General features: G+C 30.9%; 1 protein-coding gene across 1 annotated transcript; it reads right to left on the reverse strand.

The window, feature by feature from the left end:
* Positions 1-7,086: 7,086 nt before the first annotated feature.
* Positions 7,087-8,534, reverse strand: LOC126749797 (uncharacterized). Its single transcript, XM_050459467.1, has 5 exons — positions 8,474-8,534; positions 7,881-7,973; positions 7,695-7,757; positions 7,570-7,642; positions 7,087-7,512 (listed from the first exon to the last, which is right to left on the reverse strand). Exons 1-5 carry the CDS (start codon positions 8,532-8,534, stop codon positions 7,158-7,160), a joined length of 645 nt encoding a protein of 214 aa, XP_050315424.1. The 3' UTR covers positions 7,087-7,157.
* Positions 8,535-18,056: the final 9,522 nt, after the last annotated feature.

The raw sequence follows: 18,056 nt of genomic DNA on the forward strand, positions 1-18,056 counted from the left end.
CAATGATTTTATGAGAAGAATCTATGATCCAATTTTTAAGTCTCTATCTCTCTTGGTTGCAGAGATATGAGCATTTTGTCTCTATGATATCGAATTCTTCAGAAAAAAAAGTGCTGAAATTCCAAGGCAAATTTTTTAATTTTCAAATGTTTTTCTGAAAAAATGCTGAAATAGGTGTCCAATGATTTCATGAGAAGAATCTATGATCCAATTTTCAAGTCTCTATCTCTCTTGGTTGCAGAAATATGTGCATTTTGTCTCTAAGATATTGAGTTCTTCAGAAAAAAATAATCCTGAAATTGTAAGGCAAATTTTGTTATTTTCAATTTTTTTCTGAAAAAATGATTGAAAATAGGTGTCCAATGATTTTATGAGAAGAATCTATGATCCAATTTTCAAGTCTCTATCTCTCTTGGTTGCAGAGATATGAACATTTTGTCTCTATGATATCGAATTCTTTAGAAAAAAAAGTGCTGAAATTCCAAGGCAATTTTTTTTAATTTCAAATTTTTTCTGAAAAAATGCTGAAATAGGTATCCAATGATTTTATGAGAAGAATCTATGATCCAATTTTCAAGTCTCTATCTCTCTTGGTTGCAGAGATATAAGCATTTTGTCTCTAAGATATCGAATTCTTCAGAAAAAAAAAAGTGTTGAAATTCCAGGGCAAATTTTTTTATTTTCAATTTTTTTCTGAAAAAATGCTGAAATAGGTGTCCAATGATTTTATGAGAAGAGTCTATAATCGAATTTTCAAGTCTCTATCTCTCTTGGTTGCAGAGATATGAGCATTTTGTCTCTCAGATATTGAATTCTTCAGAAAAAAAAGTCTCGAAATTCCAAGGCAAATTTTTTATATTTTTAATTTTTTTCTGAAAAAATACTGAAATGGGTATCCAATGATTTTATGAGAAGAAACTATGTTCCAATTTTCAAGTCTCTATCTCTCTTGGTTACAGAGATATAAACATTTTGTCTCTAAGATATCGAATTTTTTTTAGAAAAAAAAGTGTTGAAATTCCAAGGCAAATTTTTTTATTTTTAATTTTTTTCTGAAAAAATGCTGAAATAGGTGTCCAATGATTTTATGAGAAGAATCTATGATCCAATTTTCAACTCTCTATCTCTCTTGGTTGCTGATATATGAGCATTTTGTCTCTATGATATCGAATTCTTCAGAAAAAAAAGTGCTGAAATTCCAAGGCAAATTTTTTTATTTTCAATTTTTTTCTGAAAAAATGCTGAAATAGGTATCCAATGATTTTATGAGAAGAATCTATAATCCAATTTTTAAGTCTCTATCTCTCTTGGTTGCAGAGATATGAGCATTTTGTCTCTAATATATCGAATTCTTCAGGAAAAAAAGTCCTGAAATCCCAAGGCAAATTTTTTTATTTTCAAATTTTTTGTGAAAAAATGCTGAAATAGGCGTCCAATAATTTTATGAGAAGAATCTATGATCCAATTTTCAAGTCTCTATCTCTCTTGGTTGCAGAGATATGAACATTTTGTCTCTATGATATCGAATTCTTTAGAAAAAAAAGTGCTGAAATTCCAAGGCAATTTTTTTTATTTTCAATTTTTTTCTGAAAAAATGCTGAAATAGGTGTCCAATGATTTCGTGAGAAGAATCTATGGTCTAATTTTCAAGTCTCTATTTCTCTTGCTTGCTGAGATATGAACATTTTGTCTCTATGATATCGAATTCTTCAGAAAAAAAAGTCCTGAAATTCTAAAGCAAATTTTGTTATTTTCATTTTTTTTCTGAAAAAATGCTGAAATAGGTTTCCAATGATTTTATGAGAAAAATCTATGATCCAATTTTCAAGTTTCTATCTCTCTTGGTTGCAGAGATATGAACATTTTGTCTCTAAGATATCGAATTCTTCAGAAAAAAAAAAGTGCTGAAATTCCAAGGCAGATTTTTTATTTTCAATTTTTTTCTGGAAAAATGCTGAAATAGGTGTCCAATGATTTTATGAGAAGAATCTATGATCCAATTTTCAAGTCTCTATCTCTCTTGGTTGCAGAGATATAAACATTTTGTCTCTTATGATATCGAATTCTTCAGAAAAAAAAAGTGCTGAAATTCCAAGGCAGATTTTTTATTTTCAATTTTTTTCTGAAAAAATGCTGAAATAGGTATCCAATGATTTTATGAGAAGAATCTATGATCCAATTTTCAAGTCTCTATCTCTCTTGGTTGCATAGATATGAGCATTTTGTCTCTAAGATATAGTATTCTTCAGAAAAAAAAAGTCCTGAAATTCCAAGGCAGATTTTTTATTTTCAATTTTTTTCTGGAAAAATGCTGAAATAGGTGTCCAATGATTTTATGAGAAGAATCTATGATCCAATTTTCAAGTCTCTATCTCTCTTGGTTGCAGAGATATGAACATTTTGTCTCTATGATATCGAATTCTTTAGAAAAAAAAGTGCTGAAATTCCAAGGCAATTTTTTTTATTTTCAATTTTTTTCTGAAAAAATGCTGAAATAGGTGTCCAATGATTTCGTGAGAAGAATCTATGGTCTAATTTTCAAGTCTCTATTTCTCTTGCTTGCTGAGATATGAACATTTTGTCTCTATGATATCGAATTCTTCAGAAAAAAAAGTCCTGAAATTCTAAAGCAAATTTTGTTATTTTCATTTTTTTTCTGAAAAAATGCTGAAATAGGTTTCCAATGATTTTATGAGAAAAATCTATGATCCAATTTTCAAGTTTCTATCTCTCTTGGTTGCAGAGATATGAACATTTTGTCTCTAAGATATCGAATTCTTCAGAAAAAAAAAGTGTTGAAATTCCAAGGCAAATTTTGTTATTTTTAATTTTTTTCTGGAAAAATGCTGAAATAGGTATCTAATGATTTAATGAGAAGAATCTATGATCCAATTTTCAAGTCTCTTTCTCTCTTGGTTGCAGAGATATGAGCATTTTGTCTCTTATGATATCGAATTCTTCAGAAAAAAAAAAGTGCTGAAATTCCAAGGCAGATTTTTTATTTTCAATTTTTTTCTGAAAAAATGCTGAAATAGGTATCCAATGATTTTATGAGAAGAATCTATGATCCAATTTTCAAGTCTCTATCTCTCTTGGTTGCAGAGATATAAACATTTTGTCTCTTATGATATCGAATTCTTTAGAAAAAAAAGTGCTGAAATTCCAAGGCAGATTTTTTTATTTTCAATTTTTTTCTGGAAAAATGCTGAAATAGGTGTCCAATGATTTTATGAGAAGAATCTATGATCCAATTTTCAAGTCTCTATCTCTCTTGGTTATAGAAATATGAACATTTTGTCTCTATTTTATTTCTTCTTCCGGAAATGTTAAACGGGCGTTCAATAAAATTACAAAAAATCTCCGAATTTTGGCCTCACGCGTGACCCAGTTTCACTCACGCCCGTGACCCGTTTATTTCGAATGGAATTTCACGGGAGCCCTGTTTCCGGGGAAACTAGGTCGATCCAGCATCGCCAAATACGTAACTTTACAATTCTCGACAATCTTATTTTACAATAAAAGTGTTTCCATCATTAATGAAACAATATAAACTTTAGAGTGACTCTCGACGCTTTCAGCATTCAGCGAACCACTTAAATATTATACACGCAGGCACCTTTTTTATTCGGATTTTTCCTGAAGTATTTTATAGCAGTGAAAACCCTTAAGGGTCCTTCTCGTTTTTCAAGTACCACTCACACAGACTTAGCAGGGGCATATTAGGTCAACTAGCAGACACTTTTTACAACTTATTTGAGAATATTAATAATTGGTAGTCTAGTGCATTAGAACAGTCTCAGGTTTTATATATTCCGCTTAAATTGAATAAAATGCCGTTTATCTTTCGGTTCACGTTAAATGGGAAAAGTTTTATCTTTGTTTTCAACACTAGTTTGAAACCAGTTTTTTTTTTTTGTTAAATTCATATTGTCGGTTGTTTTTAGGCGATTGTGGGAACTTCACGGTAATCAGAATGATGCATTTTTAACTGCGCTTTAATGCAAATGACCCATGTAATTTTGTAGTTAATATGTTCTTTTTTTGTTTGTTTTAATTGACTAGGGTTTATTTATGGTTTCCTGAATTGTCATTAAATACTCTCTTCTATTACGGGTTATAGGGATATCAATATGATTTTGTATTGACCAGCACTATTTTACATGTTTATTCGATATTCAATTATCAATTCACTAGCATGTAATTAATTAATGGATTGAAATCCTAATTAATTATTATATATGAGATTTCTAATGGCAAGGAAATGTGAGTATATATTAATTTTAATTAAGGAAATTTTAACTTTAAAATAATTTTTTTAATAATAATAATATTAGGACCAAAAAAAGTAAAAAAAATATTTGTCCTAAAAGGCGCTTCAGACACCTGACAGTACAAGTAATGCAAGGCACTGCTTACGCCTACAAACAAGAAAAATTAAATAAGTTAAAACAATATCTTAGGTTCACCTACTTTAACGGTAATAACTAAAACTAAAGTAACGAAGAAATGACAAAAGCAAATGTATATTATAATAATAAATAAATACATCATACATATACATCGTTGGTTTAGGAACATAAGGGGCTCTTAAAATCCGTAAGAAAAAAATGCAGTGCCGTATTTTAAAAAAACAAACTTGATGATGAAAGCTCAAATACAAAAGTCGGTTTGAAAATCTGACAATACCATTTTGTGAAATAGAGAAAGTAGCAATGAGAATGAGTAATTTAAATTATTATATCTATTCAAATAGGGTCGTAAAAAAATTAAAATGAAATCGCGAATATTCGGGTTTTTTCCAAATATCCTTGGAAGTATTCGGAATTTGTGAAATTTCAAAAGGGCGTTTTAATGAGAACCAAATTGCGCAACTTTGCCTCAATTTAACCCACCTCGTATCTCTTCTAGTTTAGGAGATCCCAATGGTGAGGCTCGAATTTGGGACACGCTGTATAGTCCATGACATCCTATCCGCAGCCTAAAAAAATCATATATCATATATTTATTTTAAAATAAGTTTTTCGGACTTACTGGTTTATTGACTATCAGAAACTAATATAATTTTTTTTTTGAAAACGACAATTTCAGAATTTTTTCTGGTTTTTATTTAAAAATGACAAAATTGGAAGCGATTTCTCAAGTCCCGTCAACGACTGTCAAAAATTTTTAAAAATCTTTATTTGTGTACATTTTTGCTAGCTTCTTTTAAAGTTAAAAAGTAGTTTTACCATGTCCTATACCTAACCTCAATATTATTTATTATGAAATTTTCAGTTTAAATTTTTTATAAATAACCATGAATTTTTGGAACAGTTTATAAAAAAAAATAAAACAAAAAAACTAAAATAAATGTTCAAATGTGATTCAATGACAGTAACCAAGTCGATATTCAAACTCTCGTAATATTTTACTGTTGTATTTCGGCTCTAATTCTATTTTTTAATTCCTCTAAACTTTCAGGCTTATCAAAATAAACTTTAAATTTTATATAACTCCAAAAATCCAATGGTGTTAAATCTGGCGACCTTGCTGGCCATTCAATAAAGCCCCTCCTTCCAATCCATTTATTTCGGAAAATGTTGGTAAGGTAATCTCGTACTGTTCGCGAATAGGGACCCACAATTCGACGGTGTGTTTCCATATGTAGCTATCTACAAAATGCTTTATATTTAGGAAACACAAAATAAAGTCTAATAGGCCGTATCAAAACAAATCTAAAAAAAAACACATTTTAATAAAACTCATCTTTTTATTTATATATTTTTTATTTGAATAAAATTTAAAAAAAACTTATAATGACCCAGATTTTCGAAAAACATAAATAATAACTAATTTAAACAGGAAAAATTCAGGTAGCCATATTTGGCACATAATACTTTCTCAAAGTTGTAGTGATGCGAAAAGCTATAAACTTAAAGAACTAATTCTAAACATAATAATGAAAGTATATATTGTAAGAAAAGTCTTCGCCCTCAGGGTCATTTACATCTGGAACCACCGTTTCATCCTCATCAATGGTTTCGTCACTACTTAGCAAACTTATAAAAAAGAGCCGGCAGTCATCTGGGACACTTCCAGAATTGCAAATTTCTTTTAAATGTTTTAGCTTTAATGCTAACATTTTCCTCTTTTCCTCGTGTAAGGGTTTGAGACATTTTTTCATGGAAGCAACTCGTCACTCGATGAGATTGAGAATCATTATACTGCGAAAATCTTCATCAAAATCTGTTTTAATTTTCATTGTAAAAGGGAATGCCTTTTCATACCTAATCCACTTATTATGATGCCAATTAACCACATTCCAATCTTGATCCTTGTTTTGGTTGATCATAATTAGCTTTGCCAGGGTTTTCCAGTCAACAAAAGCTATGTTTTTTTTTTGAAAAACATCGTACTTAGGTCCATTTTTTTTGCATTCCGAGCAATGGTTACCCATTCGTGCGGCAAATAAACTGGAACATTTTTGGATGCAATTTCAATTCTTGCGTGCATTGAATCGCATTCCATTTGGCTGTGTCCTGAAACCAGGAATTTTTGGTCAATGACCTCTATCGGTAAAACTTGTACGGCATAAATAAACATAGCGGCAACAAATTGATTTTTATTTTGGCCTCCACATGTGTCACTAAAGAGCCTTCCATTTTGAATGGATGTAGAAAGACTTTTGAGGTGGTGGAATAAACAAGATGCTATTTCGCATGGGCAACGTGAACCTTCTACTTCAGACCACATGTAGCATTTTCCAGAGTTAAAAATAGTGAAATTGTATGTGGCTAACTTCGTCTTGTAAAAAAGAATGGGGTTAGTGGGATCTGTTGGCACATACAATACTTGTTGCAAATCAAAGTTGGCGGAATGTATTTCTTTAGGATCTTCCTTATCCAATTTTTTTTCCTGTGGATCTTCATAGTTTTGCAAATTTACTTTGATTTCCGTGTTAGCAGATTCATACGCTGTACATGTTGGACATTGATCCTTTCGAGGCTTATGGAATGATGGATTAAAATGAGAATTAAAAATATGGCGATAGAATGACTCCTTTAAACATTCCATATTTTCTTTGGCACAATCTTCTTGGTATGGATCCAAGCACATTTTTTTTGAGTCTTTTCTGCAATAATGAGAAGAGACTGTAGGAAATTTCTGAATACGTTGTTTTAAAAAATGTACTGCATCTTCTGATATTTTAGAGCGCCTCTCTTATCTTTTTCTGTGGTGTTACTATTTGGGACACGTTTTTTAATGGCAAAATTCAGAAATCCCTTTTTAACACCAAGGGTATTAAGTAGTATTGTTCTACATATATTTATTCTAGAATCCTTAATGCACAAATAAAATTTCATAGATTTGGATCTTCTTAAGTTGTTAGTGCCAGTTGTTCTTCTTTTACAATCGATAACCTCTACCAAATTATTTAGGAAATCTCGTTGCCTATTAACATTTGCAAGATTCCAAAATGATGTAAAAATATTTATCCTTTCTTCCTGGCTAATACGAGTTTTGCATTTAATCCTAAATTGAAAAAAAAAATATGATCTACGTTTAAAGAACTGTCAATCTTATACCTACCTGCAAGAATTGTTCCATGGTTCAACTGACGTATCTTTTTGTATCTGATTAGTTTTGTCTAAGCCACCATCATCTAAAAAAATTATAATTAACACCAAGAGTCATTACTGTTTTTATTAACTTACCTGATTGGTCACTGGGAAGATAGTCTACATCTTTAATGGAGTCATCTGAACCAAAAGGTTCTGCTAAAAAATCATAAATAAGAATAATAATAGAATAAAAGAATTAATGAAGAATAAAGAAAATTAAAGAATAATATTACTATTATTTATATAGATAATTCTCATATTATTACTGACTTTATTTACCGTTAACTGATTGGCTGATGGATTCGGGTTCTTCAGCAGAGACTGTATTTGAATCAGAGTGGGCCGAACAAAATGGTGCCTGATTAAGATTTTCTAAAAAGACATTTTTATAATTAAAACTCTAAAAAACTATATCTTTTAATTTCTTAGGAAAAGGTAGTTGTACTGTTGTACCTACGTATTGTAAAAATAATATTATTACGTTAATAATAATTGATATTGACAAACAAAACTCTAAAATCGCTTTAGCACCATCACACATAAAATAGATAGATATAGATTTACGATTGATTTTTACGCAAAAACCATCCACAGTTTTTTTTTACACGTTTTGTATTGCTATAAATAATTAATGTAACACTAAATAATTTACAGAAACAGCCATAAGTAGGTACTTCTGAGAATAACTTTAGATACGAACTTAAGCTATCCTAAAAGTTAATGAATTGTAATTGCAGAGTTGGCAAACATCAATTAATACGACCTTTTTTATTTATTCACAACCAAAAATCGCCAAGAGCAGTAGACCAATTTACTAAAGACAATAATAAGATATTACAATAGAATAAGTTAAAGATAGTAAAAAAACTTACCAGTAGTGTCCAAATTTTTAGCGACGCCGACGTCAGGAATATTTTCTAAAGATGGTTGCATGAAAAAAGTTTACACACGAACGCAATCCCTATCAAAACACAACTGACCGCTTAAAAAAACGAATTAAAAAACGTAAATGAAGCATTCTAAATCAGCTGACGTGTCCAAACAAGTAGCTAACTGCAAAGCGCGTCAAAATTTTACTTAAAATAATTATTTCCAAAACAGGCTATGTGATTTTGGAGAGATATGGAATTCACAAAAATATATTTTCACAGTTCCAAAAGTAGCTATGTGATTTTAAACATATTTGGACCTCATAAAATAATTTGAAGAGTAGATAGACACTTTTCAAATTGCCAATTTTGGCGCCAAATTTAAATTTATCGATATAGCCCCTTTTGGAACTATTAGAAATCCTTATTTTCAACAAGGCTATGTAAATAGCTTAAAAATACAATTTTTGAAGATAGCCACATTTGGAATCAAACCATCGGATTGACGTGCCCACAATTCCTGCCGATACGTTTAACTTCTTGGGAAATTGTGTGTGACTTTCCATACTCCAGTGTGGATTTTAAATTTTGGATTTTTAATTTTCTGTGCGAAAACCGTGCATCTAACAGACAAAGTCTAAGGGATCAAAAATGTTGCAAATAAAAGGGGGAATTTAAAAATATTTTTTAATACAAGAAAAACCAGTGGCGTACCATTTTTCTTTATAAAAGTATTCAGCGGAAAACCCGCACACACGCCACTGGAGAACATAAAAATGTTAAAAGTATGTTGGTAAATGGCTCTGGATCCACAGACCTTGCATACCAATCTTTGGACAAATATCTACAGGGGTATTTAAGTTATCGAAAAAAAATCATTTTTTTTGTTAAAACTTTACCACCCTGTAGCTCAAAATCTAAAAGGTTTAGGACCTCTGTTTATAGGAACTTTTTTGCGAATTTTTGTCCAAAGAACACGTTCCTGAATTTTGTCGCAATATATAAAAAACACCCTCTGTATAATTAAACAAATACTTACCTATAATGAGACAGGACAGAAAATTAAGATAATCGTACGAGTACAGTAGCCACTCTCAATAAATATCATTTGTTGACGTAAGTGACATTTGACAGACTTTTATTTATGAATTAACCGTATTACATATTTGATATTCCTAATTTGTATTTATGACCTAAAGAAGTGATGTAAATCCTTTTAAGCTACAGAATTTGGTTACTTAAGGCTTTAAATTTAAATTAATAGCATATATAATGATCGCAAATAGAGTGTAATAGTCCGGGTGTATAGTTGTGAATTATACGTAAGTAGGAAAATCCTTTATAATTTTGCATTTTTTTTACTTCATCCTCACTTTTTAATCAATAAAATGCTCAAACTCAACATTCTATGTAAAAATTCCAAAAAAAAAAATCGTTTTTAGACGTCCATCATCAAAATTTCAATTCTTTGTTTTTCAGTTAAACCCGCCATACTTTTAAACTACTGGCATTTACGTAAAGTAATACGTACTGTTTCCATGTGATTAAATGTGTCAACAGTCAAATATACCTGTTAAAAAAAACTATGAAAAAGCATCTTTGAATATGCTCAAATGACCCAAACAGTTGCAAATTTATTATAATAATGTTAGTATTAGGTATAATACATGGTATACAAAATATACTTAAAATTCTATGCAGAATTCAAAAGTGGAATAAAAAATGGGTGTTTCTGTTTAAAAAATTGAAGTTGACGGTCGTTGTCGAATTTATTCCAACTTGCGCGTCTTCACTGTATAATTAAAGGGTTATTATGATTTTTACATAAATTCTTTCGTGACTTTAGAAGTAAGGACTTCTTTTCCTCACTTAAAGGAGATAGTACTCGCCTATTTTTCCATATAAAATTTATCAGCATTTTATGAATTGCTTCCACCTTTGACCGCGGACGTACGCGACCCAAACGAAACATACGACCGCCAAACGTGGCCGTGAATGAATAATTTCATTACTGCCCCCGCATTCTGCACTTTCACTGTCTGGTGAATTTTTTTTTTCTTAAAAAAAAACCTCCATGCCCCCATCATCATCATCATCATCATCATCATCACGTATGCAAGACTTTCACTCATAGTTTTCGGTGATGCAGGCTCGTTTTTTATTTCTTTCAAAATTATTTCCCGTTGTTAACCTTTTGGTACTTACCTCGTTTGCATATGTGGGCTAATGAACATCAACGGAGATATTGTTGTCCGCAAAAGAAAGTTGGCGAATGAATCATTTGTTTTGTGTTTGGTTTAAATGCGGGTGGGGGGGGGGGGGAAAGTCACGGTGTACAGGATGCTGCAGGAAAGTTACTAAGTTCTTTTTTTTCAAACTTATCATCCTCTAGTGTAAAATCTGAGACATTTAGGACATATGTTTATAGGAATATTTTTGCTTGATTTCATTCAAAGAACACAATTTTGACGCAATATTAAAAATATTCCGAGCCACTCTGTCTCCAAAGGAGAAAAAAATTGAACTATCTGAAACTACGTATGTATTGCAAACTAAAGCGGGTTAATTAATTAAGTTAATCATAGACAAAATCTAATATTGCAAACAGAAAGAAATCACAATTAAAACAAACGATGCTTACAGGTCATGGGCAAAAACATACAGTTGCCTAATTAATTAATTAAGCACAAATATATATAAAGGATATTGTTTTTATTTCTCACGCTTTACCGGCACCCAAGTGGCCATTTGCAAAATCTTATTAATTATTACATAGTTTTAAATTAATCTTAACCTACTTTTATTGTTTTTAAAAAAATATGATTAATGACTGTGGCCTTACGTAACCGATTGGGTAACTATTTTGGTTTTTTGAGACTAATTACATTTACGACTTAGAAATTATTATTTAAATCTCATAAATAGTGTGTCATTATAATGATAAGCTTGGTTGGGGTGCTTCATTCATTATAATTTCAAATGGAATACGCTGACACAATGTAAATTTCTTAGATATACACCCAATTTGCATAGGAATATGTCTATTATACGATGTATTCGTTTCCTGGTGGGGTCGCTGATCCTTTAAGCCGTTGATTAATTGATTAATAATCAATAAAGTTTGTTTAGAAATCGACTGCATTGACACCTTGAGCCTCATCACAGTTCACTACCCTTCTTGGCAAGGTATTTTAGAAGTTAGTTAATTCTGCTGACTTAAATGTATTGCTTTAATAGTAATCATCAAAAGAAAGCTTTATTAGATTGGTCATACAAAGAGGAACACACTTCTTCAACTGATAGTTTAGGGAAAAATTTGTCGTTGACTAAAGGAACTGTATTGATGTTTAACTGTTCAGAACTGCAGTCAAAAGGTCAAAAATATTGTTGTCATTTATAGCAAAGCCTCTAATAGGAAACGAAATTTCAGTAAAATTTTCAAAGTTTGTTAACTCCTCATTCTATAATCTCCCCTGTTGGTTGAATAACGTTCTCAGGGAGGTGACCAACTTTAAAAGTATTTATTCGATTAAGAAGAGTTTGAAAATTCTTATTATCCTTCATGGATCTAAACTTATTTCCTTGGATGTAAAAACTCTTTTTACCAGCATCCCTCCGAAAGACTGTTTAAAGTTAGTGAAAGAGTATTCAAATTTTTGTAGGTGACGTTTCAGTAAAATAAAACTAGAAAAATTGTTTTGAGTTCTATGGCCTATAACTCGCATTCTAATTCTCCGATTGACATAATTTTAGCTTTAAATCAATTCTAGAACTCTTCTTAATATCTCTGTAAAATTTCATTCAAATCCCTGTAATTATCAATTTTTTATTCAAATTTTTGTAATGACATTTTAGTAAAATAAAACTAGAAAAATTGTTTTGAGTTATCTGGCCTATAACTCGCATTCTAATTCTCCGATTTACATAATTTTAGCTTTAAATCAATTCTGGAGCTCTCTTAATATCTCTGTGAAATTTCATTGAAATCCCTGTAATTATCAATTTTTTATTCAAATTTTTGTAGGTGACGTCCCAGTGTAGAAAAGCTAGAAAAATTGTTTTGGCTTCTCTGACCTTTAACTCGCATTCTAATTCTCCGATTGACATAATTTTAGCTTTAAATTAATTCTGGAACTTTTCCTAATATCTCTATGAAATTTCATTGAAATCCCTGTAATAATTAATTTTTTATTAAAATTTTTGTAGGTGACGTCTCAGTGTAGTAAAATTAGAAAAATTGTTTTGGGTTCTCTGACCTATAACTCACGTTTTAATGCTCCGATTTCCATAATTTCTGTTTTAAATTAATTATGGAACTCTTCTTAATATCTCTGTGAAATTTCATTGAAATCCCTTAAATAATTATTTTTTTATTCAAATTTTTGTAGGTGACGTTTCAGTGTAGTAAAGCTAAAAAAATTGTTTTGGCTTCTCTGACCTATAACTCACATTCTAATGCTCCGATTTCCATAATTTCTGTTTTAAATTAATTATGGAACTCTTTTTAATATCTCTGTGAAATTTTATTCAAATACTTGTAATGATAAATATTGTATGCACATTGTTGTGGGTAACGTTTCAGTAAAATAAAACTAGAAAAATTGTTTTGAGTTCTCTGGCTTATAACTTGTGTTCTAATTCTCCGATTTCCATAATTTTAGCTTTAAATCAATTCTTGAACTCTTCTTAATATCTCTATGAAATTTCATTGAAATCCCTGTTATAATTATTTTCTTATTCAAATTTTTGTAAATGACCTTTCAGTAAAATAAAACTAGAAAAATTGTTTTGGGTTCTCTGACCTATAACTCACGTTCTAATGCTCCGATTTCCATAATTTTAGCTTTAAATCAATTCTGGAACTCTTCTTAATATCTCTGTGAAATTTCATTGAAATCCCTGTAACAATTATTTTTTTATTCAAACTTTTGTAGGTGACGTCTCAGTGTAGTAAAATTAGAAAAATTGTTTTGGCTTCTCTGACCTATAACTCGCGTTCTAATGCTCCAATTTCCATAATTTCTGCTTTAAATTAATTATGAAACTCTTCTTAATATCTCTGTGAAATTTCATTAAAATCCTTGTAAATAATTAATTTTTTATTTCAAATTTTTGTAGGTGACGTCTCAGTGTAGTAAAACTAGAAAAATTGTTTTTGAGTTCTCTGACTTATAACTCGCATTCTAATTCTCCGATTGACATAATTTTAGCTTTAAATTAATTCTGGAACTTTTCCTAATATCTCTATGAAATTTCATTGAAATCCCCTGTAATAATTAATTTTTTATTCAAATTTTTCTAGGGTGACGTCTCAGTGTAGTAAATTAGAAAAATTGTTTTGGCTTCTCTGCTTCTCTGACCTATAACTCGCGTTCTAATGCTCCGATTTCCATAATTTCTGCTTTAAATTAATTATGAACTCTTCTTAATATCTCTGTAAAATATGGCATCTGAAATCGTAATTAATTTTTTATTCAAATTTTTGTAGGTGTATTTTCAGTAAAGTAAAACTAGAAAAATTCTTTTGAGTTCTCTGACCTATAACTCACGTTCTAATGCTCCGATTTCCATAATTTTAGCTTTAAATTAATTATGGAACTCTTCTTAATATCTCTGTAAAATTTCATTCAAATCCTTGCAATGATAAATATTGCATGCACATTTTTGTGGGTAACGTTTCAGTAAAATAAAACTAGAAAAATTGTTTTGAGTTCTCCGGCTTATATCTCGTGTTCTAATTCTCCGATTTACATAATTTTAGCTTTAAATTAATTCTGAAACTTTTCCTAATATCTCTATGAATTTCATTGAAATCCCTGTAATAATTAATTTTTTATTCAAATTTTTGTAGGTGACGTCTCAGTGTAGTAAAATTAGAAAAATTGTTTTAGCTTCTCTGACCTATAACTCACGTTCTAATGCTCCGATTTTCATAATTTCTGCTTTAAATTAATTATGGAACTCTTCTTAATATCTCTGTGAAATTTCATTGAAATCCCTTAAATAATTATTTTTTTATTCAAATTTTTGTAGGTGACGTCTCAGTGTAGTAAAATTAGAAAAATTGTTTTGGCTTCTCTGGCCTATAACTCGCGTTCTAATTCTCCGATTTCCAGAATTTTTCTTTTAAATTAATTCTGGGGTTCTCCATAACATCTCCATAAAATGTTATTGATATCCTCTAATAGCAATTTTTTTAATTAATATTTTGATATGTTACGGCTTAGTATTTAACATTTAATCTATCAACGTCAAGCATCTAAAAGAACTACTTTTGGAGTTTAATAAATCAACCCAGCGTGCAAGTATTCGAAAGGATATAGATGTGACTGACTACACAATATCTCTCTTTTTCTCACACACATAATATACATGCACGAAATATTTCCACGTTATTCAAGTGTTTATTGGTTCGCCCTTGAAATTTCAATGAAAGGTGCACGGCCGTCTGCTCTGGCTCGCTTTTTTTGTTTATGCGTTCAAAAGCGCGTTCATCTCCTCCGCTTGTCCCGTATTTCCTTTTTTCAAAGATGTTTAGAAAAGGTCGGCTGGTTATACACGTGTTTTCGATCTGTCCTTGCCCTCGGTGAGCACGGCTCCCACCCTCTTGTCTTTCTCTCTCTCTATATATCTCTCTGGGAGTCGATATATCTCTATATAGGGCCGCGTTTTTTGGGAGAATTGCCAACGAAGTTCTAAAGGTAGAAAATCATTTTGTGGATCAGTCTTGTATTCAATTTAATACTGTTTTCAATGTGAAAAATGTAAAAACTAATTCTTCAAATACTTGGGTAACTCAATGTCATAATCCTTTGGTGCGTTGGAGAATACTCAAGTCAGATCTAATCTGTCAAACGATCCTTGTCTGTAATACATACGAAAAGAATAATTTTTATAAAGTAGATTATCAAATTATATATGAGAAAGTTGGACTATTTCATTAAAAAACTTGTTAAATTAAACATCCATATTTTGTGAGCACATATATCTGATATAGTAACCTAGCAAAATCAGGAACGATATATTACTACTGATTAAACCTCCACGTCAGAAAGTTTTTTTGTTGGGCAACCTGAATTTTGTGACCTAAGTAAATACCTTCTGAGACAAGTACGTTCGTCAACATTTGCCTGGATAACTTTGTTTTGTTTAAGTTTATTGTAATTTCGATTTGTAATGATCTTCGATGAAGTTCCTAGACCATATTGTTAAGCTCTTCGCCTGTGCTGGCTGACAATGACTACAATATCGTCGGCAAATCGTAAATGGTTTAGACGCACTCCAGTTTTTTTCAAGACTTCTTTCCAAGGTAATGGTTTTGATGAAGTCTCGTTGCCTTATTTCTCTTTTGATTGCATTCTTGTTTATTTCTAAATCGTCAGTGATGATCATGATGAATTGACATCATTGATCATCTTCAGTTTTTATTTATTTGTATAAAGTGATATAAATAAATGTATAATAATTTAGTAACATCGTTATCAAATGATAAAAAAGACGCGGTGCCATGTTAGATGCCTAAGGAACTCGAGCAAACTTCGTATGTATAATACCTAAATGTAAAAATTGTTGAAACTACCTTGTAAATAGGATTTTATCGCAGCAACTGAACCCTTAGAAAAACCAAAAAATGAAGCTTATGACAAGTACAAAGTTAGCATTTCGGTCAAAAGCTTTGCAAAAATCAAGGAAAACATGCAGTAATATAAAACAGAGATCAGATACTAAATTAAAACCCTAGAGTATAGGGAGAGATAAAAAAAAATAAGAGCATGAAAGCTCGAACCAAGAGTGGCAAAAAAAGAAAATTGTAAAAATAAAAAACAAACAAAACCAAAGAATCAAATCACAGCCAAACAAAAAATTAGAAGGGAAACACAAATATTCTACGAACAGCTTTACCAAACAACTAAACCAAGCATAAAAGGACCAGCTAAACGTCTTAGATTTCTCTACGGCGCGGCGTCTGATAAAGTTCAGACGAAAGTCCAATCCTTACAACGGCAATTGAAATTCGATCTTTATTTAAATAACTTTGAGTTAGTATTTCTTGACTTTCTCATTATTGAAAACATTGTACAAGAGGCTCTTAGGCCGGTATTAGACTATAAAAGATATTTGACAAAGATCTTTTATAAAACATTTTGTTTAATTCTAGTTCTTTTAAGAAAAGTTTTTGAGCAGTAGAACAGTATTACACTATCAAAGAACTTTGTAAAATTTAAAGAGAATCGCGACGTTATTTTTATTTAAAAATGGATGAAAGACGTGCATTAGCTTGTGCTGTTGCTATGAGTGCTGCTGTTGTTACAATGTGTTTAGTGTTAAAAAGAAAAAAAGAAAAAAACCGTCGACTTTGGGAAAGACCCTGGGTAGCGAGGCGTAATTTAAGAGGAATCCATCATAATCTGCTAAGAGAGTTACTATCTGAAGATAGTAGGAGTTATGAAAACTATTTAAGAATGGATCACGAAACATTTACGTTTATTGCTTCAAAAATAGCACCAATTATATCCCGACAAAATACACACTTAAGGAATCCTATCAGCGTTGAGGAACGCCTTATGGTGACCCTTCGATTTCTGTTAGTTATTCCAGTCTTCAATACAGCAGTCGTATACCTCAATGTACCCTATCAGGCATAATCCCGGAAACGTCCAAGGCCATATATCAGGCATTGAAAAATGAATATCTGAAGGTATGTAGTAAAATTACTTTGTAAAAAATAATAAAAATGATTCTTTATTTCTATTTATAACAAAACTAGAACTTAAATAGGAACAAAAAAAATGAAATAATACAAATCAATATTTATTCAAATATTTTCTTGCTGAAAATCTGTGCTTGTCACGTTAGCCATTCTAAGTGCATCGCTAATCAAATTATCGGAATTGGTTAGCCCATTCTCTTCATTGAAATTATTATTAAAATTATACTCCAACGGAGTATAACTATGATGGGGTGGCTGTGGTAATGACCTCCATGATTCTTGGGATGAGGCTGGACTTAATAGCCTGGTCGGTTGATCAAGAGTATCCCAAGTATCCATTAATATTTGTTGAATTTTGCGTTTTGTTTGCCTTAGTACAAACTCATTGCTGGCTCCCTGTATCCCACGTAATTCAGATACTACAAATTTCCCGAAAGTATCTAGGGCATCATCCTGTGTTTGATTATGCACTGAAGTTTGTTTCACAATTTTACCCATTTCTGACATGGTTGCAGAAGCTTTAACTAGTAGGTCATCGTAAGGAATAGATTTTCTTTTTTTATTTATGGAAACCGCTGGTTTTATGCCATCTGTAGCAGATTTGGAAGCTAAAGTTGTAGTTTCTGCCTTTTCACTGGTGTCATCCTGTAAATAAAAAAATGTGTTAGATAAACTTTTAAAATATTTATTTTTCTTACAGACACCAACAACTAGAGAGGAATGGGAAAATATTGCCAAGGAGTTTGAAAACAAATGGAATGTGGTCAATACAATTGGAGCAATGGATGGAAAACACATTCGAATTAATTGTCCGAAAATAGGCGGCTCTCATTTCTTTAACTATAAGTCTTATCATAGTATCATATTATTTGCTCT

Source organism: Anthonomus grandis, unplaced genomic scaffold, assembly GCF_022605725.1.
Source record: "Anthonomus grandis grandis unplaced genomic scaffold, icAntGran1.3 ctg00000784.1, whole genome shotgun sequence".
In the NCBI taxonomy this organism is placed as follows: Eukaryota; Metazoa; Arthropoda; class Insecta; order Coleoptera; family Curculionidae; genus Anthonomus; species Anthonomus grandis.